Genomic DNA, 23185 nt, shown 5'->3' with positions numbered 1-23185 from the left:
GGGGAAAGGGGGCGAGGAAAGGGCGGGAACCGTGAGGGGAAAGGGGGCGAGGAAAGGGCGGAACCGTGAGGGGAAAGGGGGCGAGGAATGGGCGGAACCGTGAGGGGAAAGGGGCGGGCTCAGGCCAAGGGCGGCAACTCTGAGGGGACACTCTGGGAGGCGGCACTCTGCAAACAGAACTGCAACGGACTGAACATGAACGGGAGAGAAATCAGTAAATCTCAGAGTTTTATTTACTATCAAATACATCCCACACACCAAACCCCACACAATCCCCATCCCACCGCTCCAAACGGGGATCCCACTTCTTCCAATCTCCTCCCGATCCCATCTCACTCTGCTGGATGTGGAATCGAGTGAGTTTGGTCTGAGATTGAATTTTTCTGAGGTGGGATTGAGCCCTTTTGGGAAAAGATTCACCTGTTTTCAGTAGGATTAGTGACGTTTGGAAGTGACAGATGAATCCCTCTTGGCTTTTGGATTGCAAAGAGATTGTGAACAGAAAGAAATTAAGGCCAAACCAAAAGGAGAAGCAACCACGTGTGTTCCCTGCATGTATCACAGGGAATGTGGGTGACCAGGGCTGTGCCCAAAGTGGTTCCTGCAGTGGGGGATGGAGCTGGAGCAGCACACGAAGCTCTTCCCACACTCTGGGACCTCGCAAGGCTTCCCTTACCGGTGCCTCCGTTGGTGTTTCCTCAAATTAGAATTCTGTGAGAAGCTCTTCCCACACTGGGGACACTCGTAGGGCCTCTCCCCAGTGTGGATGTGCTGGTGGGTGACAAGGGCAGAGTTTTTCATGAATCCCTTCCCACAGTCGGGGCATTGGAAGGGCCTCTCCTCTGTGTGAGTATGATAGTGCAGGACAAGACTGGAGCTGGTCGTAAACCTCTTCCCACACTTGGAGCACTCGTAGGGCCTCTCCCCAGTGTGGATCCTCTGGTGTGTGATCAGGCTGGAACTAAGACTGAAGCTCTTCCCACACTCCCCACACTCGTAGGGCCTCTCTCCAGTGTGGATCCTCTGATGCTTGATCAGGTCGGAGCTCACTCTGAAGCTCTTCCCACAGTGGGAACACTCATAGGGCTTTCGACCAGTGTGGATTCTCTGGTGCACAACAAGGCTGGAGCTGTCGCTGAAGCTCTTCCCACAGTGCCCACACTCGTAGGGTTTCTCCCCCGTGTGGGTCCTTTGATGCTTCATCATGCTTGAGCTCAACCTGAAGCTCTTCCCACATTCTCCACACTTGTAGGGCCTCTCCCCAGTGTGGATCCTCTGGTGGCTGGTCAGGTGGGAGCTCAGTCTGAAGTTCTTCCCGCACTCCCCACACTCATAGGGCCGTTCGCCAGTGTGGGACCTCCGGTGCAGGGTCAGGCTGGAGCTCAGGCTGAAGCTCTTCCCACACTCCCCACACTCGAAGGGCTTCTCCCCAGTGTGGATCCTCCGGTGCCTTATCAGGTCGGAGCTCAACCTGAAGCTCTTCCCACACTCCCCACACTCGTAGGGCCGTTCCCCAGTGTGGATCATCTGATGCTCAATGAGCTTGGAGTTCCACCTGAAGCTCTTCCCACACTCCCCACACGTGTGGGGCTTCTCCCCATCACGGACCTGCTCATGCAGCACCAGCTCCGAGCTCTGGCTCCATCTCCAGCCGCCTTCCCAGCCCAGGCTGGCTCTTTCCCCCTCAGATCCCTGTGATCTGCGTTTGCAGCCCCTCCTCGTGAGACATCTCCGGGGCTTTTCCTCCCCATTGGCTTCCTGCGCCGTGGAGCCGCTCAAAGCGGCCTCTGCCACCAGGTTCTGCCCCGGGGATTTGTCCTCCCTGCTCTCCATGCTCGGCTCCTGCTCTGGGGGAGGAAGGACAAGGACAGGATGGGATTTGCCTCCGAGCCACAGGCAGGGGGAAGGAGATCCCCCCAGGGCTGTCCTGCAGCCGGGGGCTGTGCTGGGCTCGGAGACGGAGTAGCACAGATAGGAAAGGGGCACTGAGTTCCTCCTCACCTGCCTCAGTGTCCCGAGGCATCTTCCTCTTCCTCACAGCCTCCTTTAGAAATCGTGCTTTGGGGAAAAACAAGGCATGAGCATCTTGATTTTGAAGGTCCCTCTACCTGAGTCCATCTCTACAAGTCCCCGGCCATCTGGGCTCCAGAAACACCTCCCAAACAGAAAGATTCAGCCCTGAAAAAGCCTCACACGAGTTCCCCGTCCCCGGTCCCTCCCCTGTGATGTTCGGGGTTCCCCCCTGTCCCAGCTGCCGGGGTCACGCTTGGATTGGGGGTCCCCCTTCTCCTCGGTGCCCGCCATGCCCAGGCTGCTGGCAGTCCCAGCAATACCAAAAGCTCCCCGCTCTCCCCATTTCGGGATCCAGGGGCTCTTTGGGCTCCCGGGCTCCCTTCTCCCCTCATTCTCTGCTCGGGGCTGCAGCGGCTCCAAGGAGTCCCCCCTGCCCCTCTCCAGCCTCTGGAGGCTCCCGCCAACGGCGGCGCTCCCCCCTCTCTGGGCTCCCCACTTTGGGCTCCCGGGGGACACAGGGCTCTGCTCCTCCAGGCTGCCTCTGCCGGCAGCCGCCACCGCCACCCCCGATGTCCCCCCAGGGGCCTTTTCCGCTCAGCCTCGGAATTCTCCCTTCTCCAAACATACGCCCGGAAAACCCAACCCGGGGACCCCCGGGATATCTGGGCCGAGCTCCCCCTCCCCGCTCACCTGCGCGATGGGGGGGCGATGATCCCACAGGTGGGGGCTGCGAATTCAGGCAGGACTCGAGCGCGTGGTTCCGGCTGCTCTGCCTGGATCCGCCTTTGTCCCTCCTCTTCCTCTTCCTCGCGATACTCCTCTTCCATCCCCCCTCCTCCTCCTACCCTGTTTTACCCCCACTGCCTTCTCCTCCTCCATCCGTCCGCTTCCACCCCTTCTCGTCATCCTCCTCCTCGCTATCCCCGCCTCCCTCTCGTAGTCCCTCCTGGAAGCAAATTGCACCATCGGAGGGAACGATTGGGAGTGACTGGGCTAATACTGGGAGAGCCGAGGAAAGTGGAAGCAGACGGGGGGAGCAACTGGGCTCACACTGGGAGCTGCCACTGCCAGCTCTGGGACCCCCAAAAACACCTCCGGGGGAACTCCCGATGTCCCCCCGAGGGCCATCTGCGGCTCGGCTTTGGAGCCCTGCCGGCTGCAAACATCCCCCCCAAAAAACCCCAAACCCGGCACCCCCCGGGATATTTGGGCCGAGCTCCCCCTCCCCGGGCACCTGCGGGATGGGGGGCGATGCTCCTGGGGCTGCGGCCATTCGGGGAGCGCCAGGGCCAAAGATTCTCCCTCTCCTCTTCTGCTGCGGCCGCTCGGCCTCTTCCTCCCTCCCTCCTCCTCCTCCCCCGTTCCCGAAGGCCGAACCGTGAGGGGAAAGGGGGCGAGGAAAGGGCGGGAACCGTGAGGGGAAAGGGGGCGGGGAAAGGGCGGAACCGTGAGGGGAAAGGGGGCGAGGAAAGGGCGGGAACCGTGAGGGGAAAGGGGGCGAGGAAATGCCTGGAACCGTGAGGGGAAAGGGGGCGAGGAAAGGGCGGGAACCGTGAGGGGAAAGGGGGCGAGGAAAGGGCGGAACCGTGAGGGGAAAGGGGGCGAGGAAAGGGCGGGAACCGTGAGGGGAAAGGGGGCGAGGAAAGGGCGGAACCGTGAGGGGAAAGGGGGCGAGGAAAGGGCGGAACCGTGAGGGGAAAGGGGGCGAGGAAAGGGCGGGAACCGTGAGGGGAAAGGGGGCGAGGAAAGGGCGGAACCGTGAGGGCAAAGGGGGCGAGGAAAGGGCGGAACCGTGAGGGGAAAGGGGCGGGCTCAGGCCAAGGGCGGCAACTCTGAGGGGACACTCTGGCAGGCGGCACTCTGCAAACAGAACTGCAACGGACTGAACATGAACGGGAGAGAAATCAGTAAGTCTCAGAGTTTTATTTGCTATCAAATACATCCCACACACCCAGCCCCACACAATCCACATCCCACCGCTCCAAACGGGGATCCCACTTCTCCCAGTCTCCTCCCAGTCGCATCTCACTCTGCTGGATGTGGCATCGAGTGAGTTTGGTGTGAGATTGAATTTTTCTGAGGTGGGATTGAGCCCTTTTGGGAAAAGATTCACCTGTTTTCAGTAGGATTAGTGACGTTTGGAAGTGACAGATGAATCCCTCTTGGCTTTTGGAGTGCAAAGAGATTGTGAACAGAAAGAAATTAAGGCCAAACCAAAAGGAGAAGCAACCACGTGTGTTCCCTGCATGGATCACAGGGAATGTGGCTGACCAGGGCTGTGCCCAAAGTGGTTCCTGCAGTGGGGGATGGAGCTGGAGCAGCGCACGAAGCTCTTCCCACACTCTGGGACCTCGCAAGGCTTCCCTTACCGGTGCCTCCGTTGGTGTTTCCTCAAATTAGAATTCTGTGAGAAGCTCTTCCCACACTGGGGACACTCGTAGGGCCTCTCCCCAGTGTGGATGTGCTGGTGGGTGACAAGGGCAGAGTTTTTCATGAATCCCTTCCCACAGTCGGGGCATTGGAAGGGCCTCTCCTCTGTGTGAGTATGATAGTGCAGGACGAGACTGGAGCTGGTCGTAAACCTCTTCCCACACTTGGAGCACTCGTAGGGCCTCTCCCCAGTGTGGATCCTCTGGTGTGTGATCAGGCTGGAACTAAGACTGAAGCTCTTCCCACACTCCCCACACTCGTAGGGCCTCTCTCCAGTGTGGATCCTCTGATGCTTGATCAGGTCGGAGCTCACTCTGAAGCTCTTCCCACAGTGGGAACACTCATAGGGCTTTCGACCAGTGTGGATTCTCTGGTGCACAACAAGGCTGGAGCTGTCGCTGAAGCTCTTCCCACAGTGCCCACACTCGTAGGGTTTCTCCCCCGTGTGGGTCCTTTGATGCTTCATCATGCTTGAGCTCAACCTGAAGCTCTTCCCACATTCTCCACACTTGTAGGGCCTCTCCCCAGTGTGGATTCTCTGGTGGCTGGTCAGGTGGGAGCTCAGTCTGAAGTTCTTCCCGCACTCCCCACACTCATAGGGCCGTTCGCCAGTGTGGGACCTCCGGTGCAGGGTCAGGCTGGAGCTCAGGCTGAAGCTCTTCCCACACTCCCCACACTCGAAGGGCTTCTCCCCAGTGTGGATCCTCCGGTGCCTTATCAGGCTGGAGCTCAACCTGAAGCTCTTCCCACACTCCCCACACTCGTAGGGCCGTTCCCCAGTGTGGATCATCTGATGCTCAATGAGCTTGGAGTTCCACCTGAAGCTCTTCCCACACTCCCCACACGTGTGGGGCTTCTCCCCATCTCTGCCCTGCTCATGCAGCACCAGCTCCGAGCTCTGGCTCCATCTCCAGCCGCCTTCCCGGCCCAGGCTGGCTCTTTCCCCCTCAGATCCCTGTGATCTGCGTTTGCAGCCCCTCCTCGTGAGACATCTCCGGGGCTTTTCCTCCCCGTTGGCTTCCTGCGCCGTGGAGCCGCTCAAAGCGGCCTCTGCCACCAGGTTCTGCCCCGGGGATTTGTCCTCCCTGCTCTCCATGCTCGGCTCCTGCTCTGGGGGAGGAAGGACAAGGACAGGATGGGATTTGCCTCCGAGCCACACGCAAGGGGAAGGAGATCCCCCCAGGGCTGTCCTGCAGCCGGGGGCTGTGCTGGGCTCGGAGACGGAGTAGCACAGATAGGAAAGGGGCACTGAGTTCCTCCTCACCTGCCTCAGTGTCCTGGGGCATCTTCCTCTTCCTCACAGCCTCCTTTAGAAATCGTGCTTTGGGGAAAAACAAGGCATGAGCATCTTGATTTTGAAGGTCCCTCTACCTGAGTCCATCTCTACAAGTCCCCGGCCATCTGGGCTCCAGAAACACCTCCCAAACAGAAAGATTCAGCCCTGAAAAAGCCTCACACGAGTTCCCCGTCCCCGGTCCCTCCCCTGTGATGTTCGGGGTTCCCCCCTGTCCCAGCTGCCGGGGTCACGCTTGGATTGGGGGTCCCCCTTCTCCTCGGTGCCCGCCATGCCCAGGCTGCTGGCAGTCCCAGCAATCCCAAAAGCTCCCCGCTCTCCCCATTTCGTGATCCAGGGGCTCTTTGGGCTCCCGGGCTCCCTTCTCCCCTCATTCTCTGCTCGGGGCTGCAGCGGCTCCAAGGAGTCCCCCCTGCCCCTCTCCAGCCTCTGGAGGCTCCCGCCAACGGCGGCGCTCCCCCCTCTCTGGGCTCCCCACTTTGGGCTCCCGGGGGACACAGGGCTCTGCTCCTCCAGGCTGCCTCTGCCGGCAGCCGCCACCGCCACCCCCGATGTCCCCCCAGGGGCCTTTTCCGCTCAGCCTCGGAATTCTCCCTTCTCCAAACATCCGCCCGGAAAACCCAACCCGGGGACCCCCGGGATATCTGGGCCGAGCTCCCCCTCCCCGCTCACCTGCGCGATGGGGGGGGCGATGATCCCACAGGTGGGGGCTGCGAATTCAGGCAGGGCTCGAGCGCGTGGTTCCGCCTGCTCAGCCTTGATCCGCCTTTGTCCCTCCTCTTCCTCTTTCTCCCGGCTCCTCTTCTTCCATCCCCCCTCCTCCTCCTACCCTGTTTTACCCCCACTGCCTTCTCCTCCTCCATCCGTCCGCTTCCACCCCTTCTCGTCATCCTCCTCCTCGCTATCCCCGCCTCCCTCTCGTAGTCCCTCCTGGAAGCAATTGGCATCATCAGAGGCAATGATTGGGAGTGACTGGGCTAATACTGAGAGTGCCGAGGAAAGTGGAAGCAGACGGGGGGAGCAACTGGGCTCACACTGGGAGCAGCCACTGCCAGCTCTGGGACCCCCAAAAACACCTCCGGGGGAACTCCCGATGTCCCCCCGAGGGCCATCTGCGGCTCGGCTTTGGAGCCCTGCCAGCTGCAAACATCCCCCCCAAAAAACCCCAAACCCGGCACCCCCCGGAATATTTGGGCCGAGCTCCCCCTCCCCGGGCACCTGCGGGATGGGGGGCGATGCTCCCGGGGCTGCGGCCATTCGGGGAGCGCCAGGGCCATGAGATTCTCCCTCTCCTCTTCTGCTGCGGCCGCTCGGCCTCTTCCTCCCTCCCTCCTCCTCCTCCCCCGTTCCCGAAGGCCGAACCGTGAGGGGAAAGGGGGCGAGGAAAGGGCGGAACCGTGAGGGGAAAGGGGGCGAGGAAAGGGCGGGAACCGTGAGGGGAAAGGGGGCGAGGAAAGCCCGAGAACCGTGAGGGGAAAGGGGGCGAGGAAAGGGCGGAACCGTGAGGGGAAAGGGGGCGAGGAAAGGGCGGGAACCGTGAGGGGAAAGGGAGCGAGGAAAGGGCGGAACCGTGAGGGGAAAGGGGGCGAGGAAAGGGCGGGAACCGTGAGGGGAAAGGGGGCGAGGAAAGGGCGGAACCGTGAGGGGAAAGGGCGCGAGGAAAGGGCGGGAACCGTGAGGGGAAAGGGGGCGAGGAAAGGGCGGGAACCGTGAGGGCAAAGGGGGCGAGGAAAGGGCGGAACCGTGAGGGGAAAGGGGGCGAGGAAAGGGCGGGAACCGTGAGGGGAAAGGGGGCGAGGAAAGGGCGGAACCGTGAGGGGAAAGGGGGCGAGGAAAGGGCGGGAACCGTGAGGGGAAAGGGGGCGAGGAAAGGGCGGAACCGTGAGGGGAAAGGGGGCGAGGAAAGGGCGGAACCGTGAGGGGAAAGGGGGCGAGGAAAGGGCGGGAACCGTGAGGGGAAAGGGGGCGAGGAAAGGGCGGAACCGTGAGGGCAAAGGGGGCGAGGAAAGGGCGGAACCGTGAGGGGAAAGGGGCGGGCTCAGGCCAAGGGCGGCAACTCTGAGGGGACACTCTGGCAGGCGGCACTCTGCAAACAGAACTGCAACGGACTGAACATGAACGGGAGAGAAATCAGTAAGTCTCAGAGTTTTATTTGCTATCAAATACATCCCACACACCCAGCCCCACACAATCCACATCCCACCGCTCCAAACGGGGATCCCACTTCTCCCAGTCTCCTCCCAGTCGCATCTCACTCTGCTGGATGTGGCATCGAGTGAGTTTGGTGTGAGATTGAATTTTTCTGAGGTGGGATTGAGCCCTTTTGGGAAAAGATTCACCTGTTTTCAGTAGGATTAGTGACGTTTGGAAGTGACAGATGAATCCCTCTTGGCTTTTGGAGTGCAAAGAGATTGTGAACAGAAAGAAATTAAGGCCAAACCAAAAGGAGAAGCAACCACGTGTGTTCCCTGCATGGATCACAGGGAATGTGGCTGACCAGGGCTGTGCCCAAAGTGGTTCCTGCAGTGGGGGATGGAGCTGGAGCAGCGCACGAAGCTCTTCCCACACTCTGGGACCTCGCAAGGCTTCCCTTACCGGTGCCTCCGTTGGTGTTTCCTCAAATTAGAATTCTGTGAGAAGCTCTTCCCACACTGGGGACACTCGTAGGGCCTCTCCCCAGTGTGGATGTGCTGGTGGGTGACAAGGGCAGAGTTTTTCATGAATCCCTTCCCACAGTCGGGGCATTGGAAGGGCCTCTCCTCTGTGTGAGTATGATAGTGCAGGACGAGACTGGAGCTGGTCGTAAACCTCTTCCCACACTTGGAGCACTCGTAGGGCCTCTCCCCAGTGTGGATCCTCTGGTGTGTGATCAGGCTGGAACTAAGACTGAAGCTCTTCCCACACTCCCCACACTCGTAGGGCCTCTCTCCAGTGTGGATCCTCTGATGCTTGATCAGGTCGGAGCTCACTCTGAAGCTCTTCCCACAGTGGGAACACTCATAGGGCTTTCGACCAGTGTGGATTCTCTGGTGCACAACAAGGCTGGAGCTGTCGCTGAAGCTCTTCCCACAGTGCCCACACTCGTAGGGTTTCTCCCCCGTGTGGGTCCTTTGATGCTTCATCATGCTTGAGCTCAACCTGAAGCTCTTCCCACATTCTCCACACTTGTAGGGCCTCTCCCCAGTGTGGATTCTCTGGTGGCTGGTCAGGTGGGAGCTCAGTCTGAAGTTCTTCCCGCACTCCCCACACTCATAGGGCCGTTCGCCAGTGTGGGACCTCCGGTGCAGGGTCAGGCTGGAGCTCAGGCTGAAGCTCTTCCCACACTCCCCACACTCGAAGGGCTTCTCCCCAGTGTGGATCCTCCGGTGCCTTATCAGGCTGGAGCTCAACCTGAAGCTCTTCCCACACTCCCCACACTCGTAGGGCCGTTCCCCAGTGTGGATCATCTGATGCTCAATGAGCTTGGAGTTCCACCTGAAGCTCTTCCCACACTCCCCACACGTGTGGGGCTTCTCCCCATCTCTGCCCTGCTCATGCAGCACCAGCTCCGAGCTCTGGCTCCATCTCCAGCCGCCTTCCCGGCCCAGGCTGGCTCTTTCCCCCTCAGATCCCTGTGATCTGCGTTTGCAGCCCCTCCTCGTGAGACATCTCCGGGGCTTTTCCTCCCCGTTGGCTTCCTGCGCCGTGGAGCCGCTCAAAGCGGCCTCTGCCACCAGGTTCTGCCCCGGGGATTTGTCCTCCCTGCTCTCCATGCTCGGCTCCTGCTCTGGGGGAGGAAGGACAAGGACAGGATGGGATTTGCCTCCGAGCCACACGCAAGGGGAAGGAGATCCCCCCAGGGCTGTCCTGCAGCCGGGGGCTGTGCTGGGCTCGGAGACGGAGTAGCACAGATAGGAAAGGGGCACTGAGTTCCTCCTCACCTGCCTCAGTGTCCTGGGGCATCTTCCTCTTCCTCACAGCCTCCTTTAGAAATCGTGCTTTGGGGAAAAACAAGGCATGAGCATCTTGATTTTGAAGGTCCCTCTACCTGAGTCCATCTCTACAAGTCCCCGGCCATCTGGGCTCCAGAAACACCTCCCAAACAGAAAGATTCAGCCCTGAAAAAGCCTCACACGAGTTCCCCGTCCCCGGTCCCTCCCCTGTGATGTTCGGGGTTCCCCCCTGTCCCAGCTGCCGGGGTCACGCTTGGATTGGGGGTCCCCCTTCTCCTCGGTGCCCGCCATGCCCAGGCTGCTGGCAGTCCCAGCAATCCCAAAAGCTCCCCGCTCTCCCCATTTCGTGATCCAGGGGCTCTTTGGGCTCCCGGGCTCCCTTCTCCCCTCATTCTCTGCTCGGGGCTGCAGCGGCTCCAAGGAGTCCCCCCTGCCCCTCTCCAGCCTCTGGAGGCTCCCGCCAACGGCGGCGCTCCCCCCTCTCTGGGCTCCCCACTTTGGGCTCCCGGGGGACACAGGGCTCTGCTCCTCCAGGCTGCCTCTGCCGGCAGCCGCCACCGCCACCCCCGATGTCCCCCCAGGGGCCTTTTCCGCTCAGCCTCGGAATTCTCCCTTCTCCAAACATCCGCCCGGAAAACCCAACCCGGGGACCCCCGGGATATCTGGGCCGAGCTCCCCCTCCCCGCTCACCTGCGCGATGGGGGGGGCGATGATCCCACAGGTGGGGGCTGCGAATTCAGGCAGGGCTCGAGCGCGTGGTTCCGCCTGCTCAGCCTTGATCCGCCTTTGTCCCTCCTCTTCCTCTTTCTCCCGGCTCCTCTTCTTCCATCCCCCCTCCTCCTCCTACCCTGTTTTACCCCCACTGCCTTCTCCTCCTCCATCCGTCCGCTTCCACCCCTTCTCGTCATCCTCCTCCTCGCTATCCCCGCCTCCCTCTCGTAGTCCCTCCTGGAAGCAATTGGCATCATCAGAGGCAATGATTGGGAGTGACTGGGCTAATACTGAGAGTGCCGAGGAAAGTGGAAGCAGACGGGGGGAGCAACTGGGCTCACACTGGGAGCAGCCACTGCCAGCTCTGGGACCCCCAAAAACACCTCCGGGGGAACTCCCGATGTCCCCCCGAGGGCCATCTGCGGCTCGGCTTTGGAGCCCTGCCAGCTGCAAACATCCCCCCCAAAAAACCCCAAACCCGGCACCCCCCGGAATATTTGGGCCGAGCTCCCCCTCCCCGGGCACCTGCGGGATGGGGGGCGATGCTCCCGGGGCTGCGGCCATTCGGGGAGCGCCAGGGCCATGAGATTCTCCCTCTCCTCTTCTGCTGCGGCCGCTCGGCCTCTTCCTCCCTCCCTCCTCCTCCTCCCCCGTTCCCGAAGGCCGAACCGTGAGGGGAAAGGGGGCGAGGAAAGGGCGGAACCGTGAGGGGAAAGGGGGCGAGGAAAGGGCGGGAACCGTGAGGGGAAAGGGGGCGAGGAAAGCCCGAGAACCGTGAGGGGAAAGGGGGCGAGGAAAGGGCGGAACCGTGAGGGGAAAGGGGGCGAGGAAAGGGCGGGAACCGTGAGGGGAAAGGGAGCGAGGAAAGGGCGGAACCGTGAGGGGAAAGGGGGCGAGGAAAGGGCGGGAACCGTGAGGGGAAAGGGGGCGAGGAAAGGGCGGAACCGTGAGGGGAAAGGGCGCGAGGAAAGGGCGGGAACCGTGAGGGGAAAGGGGGCGAGGAAAGGGCGGGAACCGTGAGGGCAAAGGGGGCGAGGAAAGGGCGGAACCGTGAGGGGAAAGGGGGCGAGGAAAGGGCGGGAACCGTGAGGGGAAAGGGGCGGGCTCAGGCCAAGGGCGGCAACTCTGAGGGGACACTCTGGCAGGCGGCACTCTGCAAACAGAACTGCCACGGACTGAACATGAACGGGAGAGAAATCAGTAAGTCGGAGAGGTTATTTGCTATCAAATACATCCCACAAACCTCGCCCCAAACAATCCCCATCCCACCGCTCCAAATTGGGATCCCACTTCTCCCAATCTCCTCCCAGTCCCACCTCACTCTGCTGGATGTGGAATCGAGTGAATGTGTCTTGAGATTGAATTTTTTTCAAGTGGGATAGAGCCCTTTAAGGAAAAGACAGAGATGTTTGCAGAGGGATTTGAGTCGTTTTGAGGTGACAGATGAATCCCTCTTGGCTTTTGGAGTGCAGAGAGATTGAGAAGAGAAAAAAATTAAGGCCAAACCAAAAAAAGAAGCAGCCAGGTGTGTTCCCAGCATGGATCACAGGGAATGTGGGTGACCAGGACTGTGCCCAAAGTGGTTCCTACAGTGGGGGATGGAGCTGGAGCAGCGCACGAAGCTCTTCCCGCACTCGGGGCACTCGCAGGGCTTCACTTACCGGTGCCTGTGTTGGTGTTGGGTCAAGTGAGAGCTGCAGGAGAAGCTCTTCCCACAGTGGGGACACTCGTAGGGCCTCTCCCCAGTGTGGATGCGCCGGTGCGTAATCAGGGTGGAGTTGGTCCTGAACCCCTTCCCACAGTCGGGGCATTGGAAGGGCCTCTCCTCTCTGTGACTCTGATAGTGCTGGAAGAGATAGGAGCCAGTCTTAAACCTCTTCCCACACTTGGAACACTCGTAGGGCCTCTCCACAGTGTGGGTCATCTTGTGCCTGCTCAGGCTGGAGCTCTGTCTGAAGCTCTTCCCACACTCCACACACCTGTAGGGCCTCTGCCCAGTGTGGATGCGCTGGTGGGAAATCCGACTGGACCTGTCACTGAAGCTCTTCCCGCAATGCCCACACTCATAGGGCTTCTCCCCAGTGTGGATCCTTTGATGATTGAAAAGTATGGTGCTCAACCTGAAGCTCTTCCCACACTCCCCACACTCATAGGGCCTCTCCCCAGTGTGGGTGCTCTGGTGCCTGATCAGTGTGGAGCTGTCATTGAAGCTCATCCCACATTCTGTGCACTTGTAGGGCTTCTCCCCAGTGTGGCTCCTCTGGTGCTGGATCAGCCTGAACCTGTCGCTGATGCTCTTCCCGCACTCCCCACACTCGTAGGGCCGTTCCCCAGTGTGGATCCTCTGGTGCCTGCTCAGGCTGGAGCTCAGGCTGAAGCTCTTCCCACACTCCCCACACTCGTAGGGTTTCTCCCCACTGTGGGTCCTCTGGTGCACGATCAGGCTGGAGTTCCACCTGAAGCTTATCCCACATTCCCCACACTCGTAGGGCCGTTCCCCAGTGTGGATCCTCTGGTGCCCGATCAGGCCAGAGTTCCACCTGAAGCTCTTCCCACACTCCCCACACGTGTGGGGCTTCTCCCCATCACTGCCCTGCTCATGCAGCACCAGCTCCGAGCTCTGGCTCCATCTCCGGCCGCCTTCCCGGCCCAGGCTGGCTCTTTCCCCCTCAGATCCCTGTGATCTGCGTTTGCAGCCCCTCCTCGTGCGGCATCTCCGGGGCTTTTCCTCCCCGTTGGCTTCCTGCGCCGTGGAGCCGCTCAAAGCGGCCTCTGCCACCAGGTTCTGCCCCGGGGATTTGTCCTCCCTGCTCTCCATGCTCGGCTCCTGCTCTGGGGGAGGAAGGACAAGGACAGGATGGGATTTGCCTCCGAGCCACACGCAAGGGGAAGGAGATCCCCCCAGGGTGTCCCCGGGGTCCCACTGCCCCCTCTCCGCTCTCCCCATTTCGGGATCCAGGGGCTCTTTGGGCTCCCGGGCTCCCCTCTCCCCTCATTCTCTGCTCGGGGCTGCAGCGGCTCCAAGGAGTCCCCCCTGCCCCTCTCCAGCCTCTGGAGGCTCCCGCCAACGGCGGCGCTCCCCCCTCTCTGGGCTCCCCACTTTGGGCTCCCGGGGGACACAGGGCTCTGCTCCTCCAGGCTGCCTCTGCCGGCAGCCGCCACCGCCACCCCCGATGTCCCCCCAGGGGCCTTTTCCGCTCAGCCTCGGAATTCTCCATTCTCCAAACATCCCCCGGAAAACCCAACCCAGGGACCCCCGGGATATCTGGGCCGAGCTCCCCCTCCCCGCTCACCTGCACGATGGGGGGGGGCGATGATCCCACAGGTGGGGGCTGCGAATTCAGGCAGGGCTCGAGCGCGTGGTTCCGGCTGCTCTGCCCGGATCCGCCTTTGTCCCTCCTCTTCCTCCCTCTCCTCTTCTTCCATCCACTCCCCTGCTCCTCCTCTTCCCTAACCCCACCTCCATCTCCTCCTTCTATCGCTGCTCTCTCTCCGCCTTCATCCCTCCTACTCCCTCTCCTCCTCCTCCCTAATCCCACCTCCTTCTCCCCCTCCATCCCTGCCTTCCCTCCCTCCTCCTCCTCCCCCAGCAGCAGCGACACCCTCGGTGCCCCGGTCCCGCAGCCCTCGCAGCCCGCGGCTGCAGCGGGGATGGAGCCGGGACAGGCCGGGATGGGCAGCGCGGGGCTCTCGGCTGCTCCCAGCCGCTGCGGGCGGGGGGAACCCGGCCCGGGCCAAAGGAGAGGCAAACTGGGCAAACTGGGGGCTGCACATCCAAACTGGGCCTTGCTGGGGACCCTGCCTGGGCACTGCCAGCCCTTGGGGCTCCTCTCGGCACCGGCGGGAGGGGGGAACGCACCCAGGGCTGGGGGATCCCAGCAGTGGCAGCGCTGCCAGGGGCTGGGCTGGACTGGGATGGTACTGGGAGTGACTGGGGCTGTACTGGGTTTGTGCTAACATCATACTGGGATCGTACTGGGAGTGACTGGGGCTGTGCTGGGTTTGTATGGACATCATACTGGGATCGTACTGGGAGTGACTGGGGCTGTACTGGGTTTGTATGGACATTGTACTGGGAGTGACTGGGGCTGTACTGGGTTTGTGCTAACATCATGCTTGGATCATACTGGGAGTGACTGGGGCTGTACTGGGTTTGTACTGACATCATACTGGGATCGTACTGGGAGTGACTGGGGCTGTGCTGGGTTTGTGCTGACATCATACTGGGATCGTACTGGGAGTGACTGGGGCTGTGCTGGGTTTGTGCTGACATCATACTGGGATCGTACTGGGAGTGACTGGGGCTGTGCTGGGTTTGTACTGACATCACACTGGGATGGTACTGGGAGTGACTGGGGCTGTACTGGTTTGTACTGACATCACACTGGGATCGTACTGGGACTGGAACTGTGCTGGGTTTGTACTGACATCGTACTGGGATCGTACTGGGAGTGACTGGGGCTGTACTGGTTTGTACTGACATCATACTGGGATCGTACTGGGACTGGAACTGTGCTGGGTTTGTACTGACATCACACTGGGATCGTACTGGGAGTGACTGGGGCTGTACTGGTTTGTACTGACATCATACTGGGATCGTACTGGGAGTGACTGGGGCTGTGCTGGGTTTGTACTGACATCGTACTGGGATCGTACTGGGAGTTACTGGGGCTGTGCTGGGTTTGTACTGACATCACACTGGGATCGTACTGCTGTGCCAGGGCAGACTGTGATCGCATTGATGGACACTGGGATCATACTGGGATCATACTGGGAATGGCTGCAATGACACTGGGAGTAGAGAGGTTGTGATTGGACCCCCACTGGGGGTTACTGGGAGCTCCCAGACCCATAGTGGTACTAAGTCTGGATATAATTATAGAAACTGGGATCAACTGGGAGTCAACTGTGGGCAAGTCAACTGTACTCAGATAACTGGGAGTGCCTGGCAATGACTGCGAGAATGCTGAGGACAACTGGGATATACTGGGAGGGTCTCAGACCACACGGGTGGTGAGTGGGACGAGACTGGGAGCGACTGGGAATGTGCTGGGAGAACTGGGAAAACCCTGGGGGCAAGTGGAAGAGACTGGGGTGCTGCTGGAGGACTGGGATCATACTGGGAGTGCCAAGGTCTGTGCTAGGAATTAACTGGGAGAACTAGGAACACACTGGATGAAAGTGGGAGGAACTGCGAGGAAATGGTGCTCTGCTGGGAGCAAATTCCATCATCATAGGGAAGGACTGGGAGGGACGGGGCTCATACTGGGAGCGACTGGGATTCTGCAGGGAGTGAGGGGAAGAGACCAGGCTCCTACTGGGAGTTACTGGGCTTGCACTGGGAGTGCTGACGAAACTGAGAGCACACGGGGTGTACAACTGGGCTCACACTGGGAGCTGCCACTGCCAGCTCTGGGACCCCCAAAAACACCTCCGGGGGAACTCCCGATGTCCCCCCGAGGGCCATCTGCGGCTCGGCTTTGGAGCCCTGCCAGCTGCAAACATCCCCCCCAAAAAACCCCAAACACGGCACCCCCCGGGATATTTGGGCCGAGCTCCCCCTCCCCGGGCACCTGCGGGATGGGGGGCGATGCTCCCGGGGCTGCGGCCATTCGGGGAGCGCCAGGGCCACGAGATTCTCCCTCTCCTCTTCTGCTGCGGCCGCTCGGCCTCTTCCTCCCTCCCTCCTCCTCCTCCCCCGTTCCCGAAGGCCGAATCGTGAGGGGAAAGGGGGCGAGGAAAGGGCGGAACCGTGAGGGGAAAGGGGGCGAGGAAATGGCGGAACCGTGAGGGGAAAGGGGGCGAGGAAAGGGCGGGAACCGTGAGGGGAAAGGGGGCGAGGAAAGGGCGGGAACCGTGAGGGGAAAGGGGCGGGCTCAGGCCAAGGGCGGCAACTCTGAGGGGACACTCTGGGAGGCGGCACTCTGCAAACAGAACTGCCACGGACTGAACATGAACGGGAGAGAAATCAGTAAGTCTCAGAGTTTTATTTGCTATCAAGAACATTCCACACACCCAGCCCCACACAGTCCACATCCCAGCGCTCCAAACTGGGATCCCACTTCTCAAAATCTCCTCCCAATCCCATGTGTCCCTGCTGGCTGTGGAATCGAGTGACATTGTGAAGAGGTAGCGTTTTTTTGAGATGGGAGAAAGCCCCTTTGGTGTGAGACTAAGTCCTTTTGGGATAAGACTGAGCTGTTTTCACTGGGGTTTGAGTGGTTTTGAGGTGATAGATGTATCCATATCAGCTTTTTAGCTGCAAAGAGATTGAGAAGAGAAAGAAATTAAGGCCAAACCAAAAGGAGAAGCAGCCTGGAGTGTTCCCAGCATGGATCACAGGGAATGTGGGTGACCAGGGCTGTGCCCAAAGTGGTTCCTGCAGTGGGGGATGGAGCTGGAGCAGCTCACGAAGCTCTTCCCGCACTCGGGGCACTCGCAGGGCTTCCCTTACCGGTGCCTGCGCTGGTGTTTCCTCAAATTAGAATTCTGTGAGAAGCTCTTCCCACACTGGGGACACTCATAGGGCCTCTCCCCAGTGTGCATGCGCCGGTGGATGACGAGGGAAGAGCTGTTCGTGAATCCCTTCCCGCAGTCGAGGCAGCGGTAGGGTCTCTCACCTGTATGAATCCGATAGTGCTTGAGGAGACTGGAGCTGGTCTGAAACCTCTTCCTGCATTTATCACACTCGTAGGGCCTCTCCCCGGTGTGGATGCGCTGGTGGATGGTGAGGTAGGTGTTCTGCCTAAATCCCTTCCCACACACAGGGCAGCGGAAGGGCCTCTCCTCTGTGTGAGTCTGATAGTGGTTACGGAGACTGGAGCAGGTCGGAAACCTCTTCCTGCATTTATCACACTCGTAGGGCCTCTCCCCCGTGTGGATGCGCCGGTGGACGATGAGGCCGGAGTTTTTCATGAATCCCTTCCCACAGTCGGGGCATTGGAAGGGCCTCTCCTCTGTGTGAGTATGATAGTGCAAGACAAGACTGGAGGTGGTCGTAAACCTCTTCCCACACTTGGAGCACTCGTAGGGCCTCTCCCCAGTGTGAATCCTCTGGTGCTTGATAAGGCTGGAACTGGAACTGAAGCTCTTCCCACACTCCCCACACTCGTAGGGCCTCTCTCCAGTGTGGATCCTCTGGTGCACAACAAGGCTGGAGCTGTCGCTGAAGCTCTTCCCACACTCCCCACACTCATAGGGCCTCTCTCCCGTGTGGATCCTCTGATGCTGCATCAGGCTGGACCTCAACCTGAAGCTCTTCCCACATTCTCCACACTCGTAGGGCCTCTCCCCAGTGTGGATCCTCTGGTGCTTGATCAGGCTGGAGCTGAACCTGAAGCTCTTCCCACATTCTCCACACTCGTAGGGCCTCTCCCCAGTGTGGGTCCTCTGGTGCATGATCAGGCTGGAGCTCAACCTGAAGCTTTTCCCACATTCTCCACACTCATATGGCCTCTCCCCAGTGTGGATCCTCTGGTGGCTGGTCAGGTGGGAGCTCAGTCTGAAGTTCTTCCCGCACTCCCCACACTCATAGGGCCGTTCGCCAGTGTGGGACCTCCGGTGCAGGGTCAGGCTGGAGCTCAGGCTGAAGCTCTTCCCACACTCCCCACACTCGTAGGGCTTCTCCCCAGTGTGGATCCTCCGGTGCCTGATCAGGCTGAAACTCAACCTGAAGCTCTTCCCACAATCCCCACACTCGTAGGGCCGTTCCCCAGTGTGGATCATCTGATGCTCGATGAGCTTGGAGTTCCACCTGAAGCTCTTCCCACACTCCCCACACGTGTGGGGCTTCTCCCCATCACTGCCCTGCTCATGCAGCACCAGCTCCGAGCTCTGGCTCCATCTCCGGCCGCCTTCCCGGCCCAGGCTGGCTCTTTCCCCCTCAGATCCCTGTGATCTGCGTTTGCAGCCCCTCCTCGTGAGACATCTCCGGGGCTTTTCCTCCCCTTTGGCTTCCTGCGCCGCGGAGCCGCTCAAAGCGGCCTCTGCCACCAGGTTCTGCCCCGGGGATTTGTCCTCCCTGCTCTCCATGCTCGGCTCCTGCTCTGGGGGAGGAAGGACAAGGACAGGATGGGATTTGCCTCCGAGCCACACGCAAGGGGAAGGAGATCCCCCCAGGGCATCCCCGGGGTCCCACTGCCCCCTCTCCGCTCTCCCCATTTCGGGATCCAGGGGCTCTTTGGGCTCCCGGGCTCCCTTCTCCCCTCATTCTCTGCTCGGAGCTGCAGCGGCTCCAAGGAGTCCCCCCTGCCCCTCTCCAGCCTCTGGAGGCTCCCGCCAACGGCGGCGCTCCCCCCTCTCTGGGCTCCCCACTTTGGGCTCCCGGGGGACACAGGGCTCTGCTCCTCCAGGCTGCCTCTGCCGGCAGCCGCCACCGCCACCCCCGATGTCCCCCCAGGGGCCTTTTCCGCTCAGCCTTGGAATTCTCCATTCTCCAAACATCCCCCGGAAAACCCAACCCGGGGACCCCCGGGATATCTGGGCCGAGCTCCCCCTCCCCGCTCACCTGCGCGATGGGGGGGGCGATGATCCCACAGGTGGGGGCTGCGAATTCAGGCAGGGCTCGAGCGCGTGGTTCCGGCTGCTCAGCCTGGATCCGCCTTTGTCCCTCCTCTTCCTCTTCCTCCCGGCTCCTCTTCTTCCATCCCCCCTCCTCCTCCTACTCCACTACCTTGTCCCCACCTCCTTCTCCTCCTCCATCCCTCCCCTTCGGTCCTTTCTCCTCCTCCTCCTCCTCGCTATCCCCGCCTCCCTCTCGTAGTCCCTCCTGGAAGCAAATTGCGTCATCGGAGGGAACGACTGGGAGGGACTGGGCTCATACTGAGAGTGCCGAGGAAAGTGGAAGCAGACGGGGGGAGCAACTGGGCTCATACTGAGAGTGCCGAGGAAAGTGGAAGCAGACGGGGGGAGCAACTGGGCTCACACTGGGAGCTGCCACTGCCAGCTCTGGGACCCCCAAAAACACCTCCGGGGGAACTCCCGATGTCCCCCCGAGGGCCATCTGCGGCTCGGCTTTGGAGCCCTGCCGGCTGCAAACATCCCCCCCAAAAAACCCCAAACCCGGCACCCCCCGGGATATTTGGGCCGAGCTCCCCCTCCCCGGGCACCTGCGGGATGGGGGGCGATGCTCCCGGGGCTGCGGCCATTCGGGGAGCGCCAGGGCCACGAGATTCTCCCTCTCCTCTTCTGCTGCGGCCGCTCGGCCTCTTCCTCCCTCCCTCCTCCTCCTCCCCCGTTCCCGAAGGCCGAATCGTGAGGGGAAAGGGGGCGAGGAAAGGGCGGAACCGTGAGGGGAAAGGGGGCGAGGAAAGGGCGGAACCGTGAGGGGAAAGGGGGCGAGGAAAGGGCGGGAACCGTGAGGGGAAAGGGGGCGAGGAAAGGGCGGAACCGTGAAGGGAAAGGGGCGAGGAAAGGGCGGAACCGTGAGGGGAAAGGGGGCGAGGAAAGGGCGGGAACCGTGAGGGGAAAGGGGGCGAGGAAAGGGCGGAACCGTGAAGGGAAAGGGGGCGAGGAAAGGGCGGAACCGTGAGGGGAAAGGGGGCGAGGAAAGGGCGGGAACCGTGAGGGGAAAGGGGGCGAGGAAAGGGGGGAACCGTGAGGGGAAAGGGGGCGAGGAAAGGGCGGGAACCGTGAGGGGAAAGGGGGCGAGGAAAGGGCGGGAACCGTGAGGGGAAAGGGGGCGAGGAAAGGGCGGGAACCGTGAGGGGAAAGGGGGCGAGGAAAGGGCGGGAACCGTGAGGGGAAAGGGGCGGGCTCAGGCCAAGGGCGGCAACTCTGAGGGGACACTCTGGCAGGCGGCACTCTGCAAACAGAACTGCAACGGACTGAACATGAACGGGAGAGAAATCAGTAAGTCTGAGGGGTTTATTTGCTATCAAATACATCCCACACACCCCGCTCTACAGAATCCGCAACCCTCGCTGCAAATTGGATCCCACTTCTCCCAATCTCCTCCCAATCCCATCTCACTCTGCTGGATGTGGAATCGAGTGAATTTGTCGTGGGATTGAGCCCTTTAAGGAAAAGCCAGAGCTGCTTGCAGAGGGATTTTAGTGGTTTTGAGGTGACGGATATATCTGTATTGGCCTTTGGATTGCAAAGACAATAAAAACAGAAAAAACTTAAGGCCAAACCTAAAAAAGAAGCAGCCAGGGGTGTTCCCAGCATGGATCACAGGGAATGTGGGTGACCAGGGCTGTGCCCAAAGTGGTTCCTGCAGTGGGGGATGGAGCTGGAGCAGCGCACGAAGCTCTTCCCGCACTCGGGGCACTCGCAGGGCTTCCCTTACCGGTGCCTGCGTTGGTGTTTGGTCAACGCTGAGCTCTGTGAGAAGCTCTTCCCACACTGGGGACACTCGTAGGGCCTCTCCCCAGTGTGGATGCGCCGGTGGATGACGAGGGAAGAGTTGTACTTGAATCCCTTCCCACAGTCGGGGCAGCGGAAGGGCCTTTCCTCTGTGTGAGTTCGATAGTGCAAGAGGAGACTGGAGCTGGTCTGAAACCTCTTCCTGCATTTATCACACTCGTAGGGCCTCTCCCCAGTGTGAATGCGCTGGTGGGTGGTGAGGTCAGAGGTGCACTGGAATCCTTTCCCACACTCGAAGCATTGGAAGGGCCTCTCCTCTGTGTGAGTCCAAAAGTGCCGGAAGAGATGCGAGCTGGTTGTAAACCTCTTCCCACACTCCCCACACTCAAAGGGCCTCTCCCCAGTGTGGATTCTCTGGTGACTGATCAGGTGGCAGTTCCACCTGAAGCTCTTCCCACACTCCTCACACTCATAGGACCTCTGCCTGGTGTGTATGCGCTGGTGGGTGATGAGTTTGGAGTTCTTCTTGAATCCCTTCCCACACTCGGGGCATTGGAAGGGCCTCTCCTCTGTGTCACTCTGGTAGTGCCGGAAGAGATTGGAGCTGGTCTGAAACGTTTTCCCACACTCCCCACAATCGTAGGGCCTCTCCCCGGTGTGGATGCGCCGATGGGTGATGAGTTTGGAGTTCTCCTTGAATCCCTTCCCACACTCAGGGCACTGGAAGGGTCTCTCCTCTGTGTGAGTCCAATAGTGCCGCAAGAGATCAGAGCTGGTCTTAAACCTCTTCCCACACTCGGAACACTCGTAGGGCCTCTCCCCAGTGTGGGTCCTCTGGTGCCTGATCAGGCGTGAATGCTGGCTGAAGCTCTTCCCACACTCCCCACACTCGTAGGGCCTCTCTCCAGTGTGGATGCTCCGGTGGACGATGAGTTTGGAGTTCTCCTTGAATCCCTTCCCACACTCAGGGCACTGGAAGGGTCTCTCCTCTGTGTGAGTCCGATAGTGCTGGTAAAGATTGGAGCTGGTCTTAAACCTCTTCCCACACTCGGAACACTCGTAGGGCCTCTCCCCCGTGTGGGTCCTCTGGTGCCTGATCAGGTATGAATGGTGGCTGAAGCTCTTCCCACACTCCCCACACTCGAAGGGTCTTTCCCCGGTGTGTGTCCTCCGGTGCTTGATCAGGCTGAACCGGTCGCTGAAGCTCTTCCGACACTTCTGATATTTGCAGGGCCTCTCCTGACTGTGGATCCTCTGGTGCCTGATCAGGTGTGAATGCCAGCTGAAGCTCTTCCCACACTCCCCACACTCGTAGGGCCGTTCCCCAGTGTGGATCCTCTGGTGCTTGAACAAGTTGGAGCGCTGGCTGAAGCTCTTCCCACACTGCCCACACTCGAAGGGTCTCTCCCCAGTGTGGATCCTCTGGTGGTTAATCAGGGTGCACCTGTCACAGAAGGACATCCAACATTCTGCGCACTTGTAGGGCTTTTCCCCAGTGTGGGTCCTCTGGTGCCTGATCAGGCTGGAGTTCCATGTGAAGCTCTTCCCACACTCCCCACACGTGTGGGGCTTCTCCCCATCACTGCCCTGCTCATGCAGCACCAGCTCCGAGCTCTGGCTCCGTCTCCGGCCGCCTTCCCGGCCCAGGCTGGCTCTTTCCCCCTCAGATCCCTGTGATCTGCGTTTGCAGCCCCTCCTCGTGCGGCATCTCCGGGGCTTTTCCTCCCCGTTGGCTTCCTGCGCCGTGGAGCCGCTCAAAGCGGCCTCTGCCACCAGGTTCTGCCCCGGGGATTTGTCCTCCCTGCTCTCCATGCTCGGCTCCTGCTCTGGGGGAGGAAGGACAAGGACAGGATGGGATTTGCCTCCGAGCCACACGCAAGGGGAAGGAGATCCCCCCAGGGCGTCCCCGGGGTCCCACTGCCCCCTCTCCGCTCTCCCCATTTCGGGATCCAGGGGCTCTTTGGGCTCCCGGGCTCCCTTCTCCCCTCACTCTCTGCTCGGAGCTGCAGCGGCTCCAAGGAGTCCCCCCTGCCCCTCTCCAGCCTCTGGAGGCTCCCGCCAACGGCGGCGCTCCCCCCCTCTCTGGGCTCCCCACTTTGGGCTCCCGGGGGACACAGGGCTCTGCTCCTCCAGGCTGCCTCTGCCGGCAGCCGCCACCGCCACCCCCGATGTCCCCCCAGGGGCCTTTTCCGCTCAGCCTCGGAATTCTCCATTCTCCAAACATCCCCCGGAAAACCCAACCCGGGGACCCCCGGGATATCTGGGCCGAGCTCCCCCTCCCCGCTCACCTGCGCGATGGGGGGGGCGATGATCCCACAGGTGGGGGCTGCGAATTCAGGCAGGGCTCGAGCGCGTGGTTCCGGCTCCTCAGCCTTGATCCGCCTTTGTCCCTCCTCTTCCTCATCCTCCTCCTCCCGATACTCCTCTGTCTGGTCCCCACCTCCTTCTCCGCTTCCATCCCTCCCCTTCGATCCCTTCTCCTCCTCCTCCTCGCTATCCC

At 60.8% G+C, this 23185-nt stretch overlaps 1 protein-coding gene and 2 pseudogenes across 1 annotated transcript; all 3 read right to left on the bottom strand.

Moving 5' to 3' along the window:
* Positions 1-209: 209 nt before the first annotated feature.
* LOC132341215 (zinc finger protein 850-like) lies at positions 210-16500 on the bottom strand (annotated as a pseudogene).
* Positions 11565-13772, bottom strand: LOC132341214 (zinc finger protein 501-like; annotated as a pseudogene).
* LOC132341219 (zinc finger protein 271-like) lies at positions 16353-23132 on the bottom strand. Its single transcript, XM_059872585.1, is given in 3 exon segments — positions 16353-18181; positions 20669-22511; positions 22974-23132. Coding segments are annotated over 2 exon segments (3294 nt in total). The 5' UTR covers positions 22498-22511; positions 22974-23132; the 3' UTR covers positions 16353-16716.
* Between the last annotated feature and the right edge of the window lie 53 nt (positions 23133-23185).

This window comes from Haemorhous mexicanus, chromosome 36 (genome assembly GCF_027477595.1).
Source record: "Haemorhous mexicanus isolate bHaeMex1 chromosome 36, bHaeMex1.pri, whole genome shotgun sequence".
Lineage (NCBI taxonomy): Eukaryota > Metazoa > Chordata > Aves > Passeriformes > Fringillidae > Haemorhous > Haemorhous mexicanus.
Note: the sequence above shows the minus strand (reverse complement) of the source record. Positions and strands in the feature narration are given on the sequence as shown.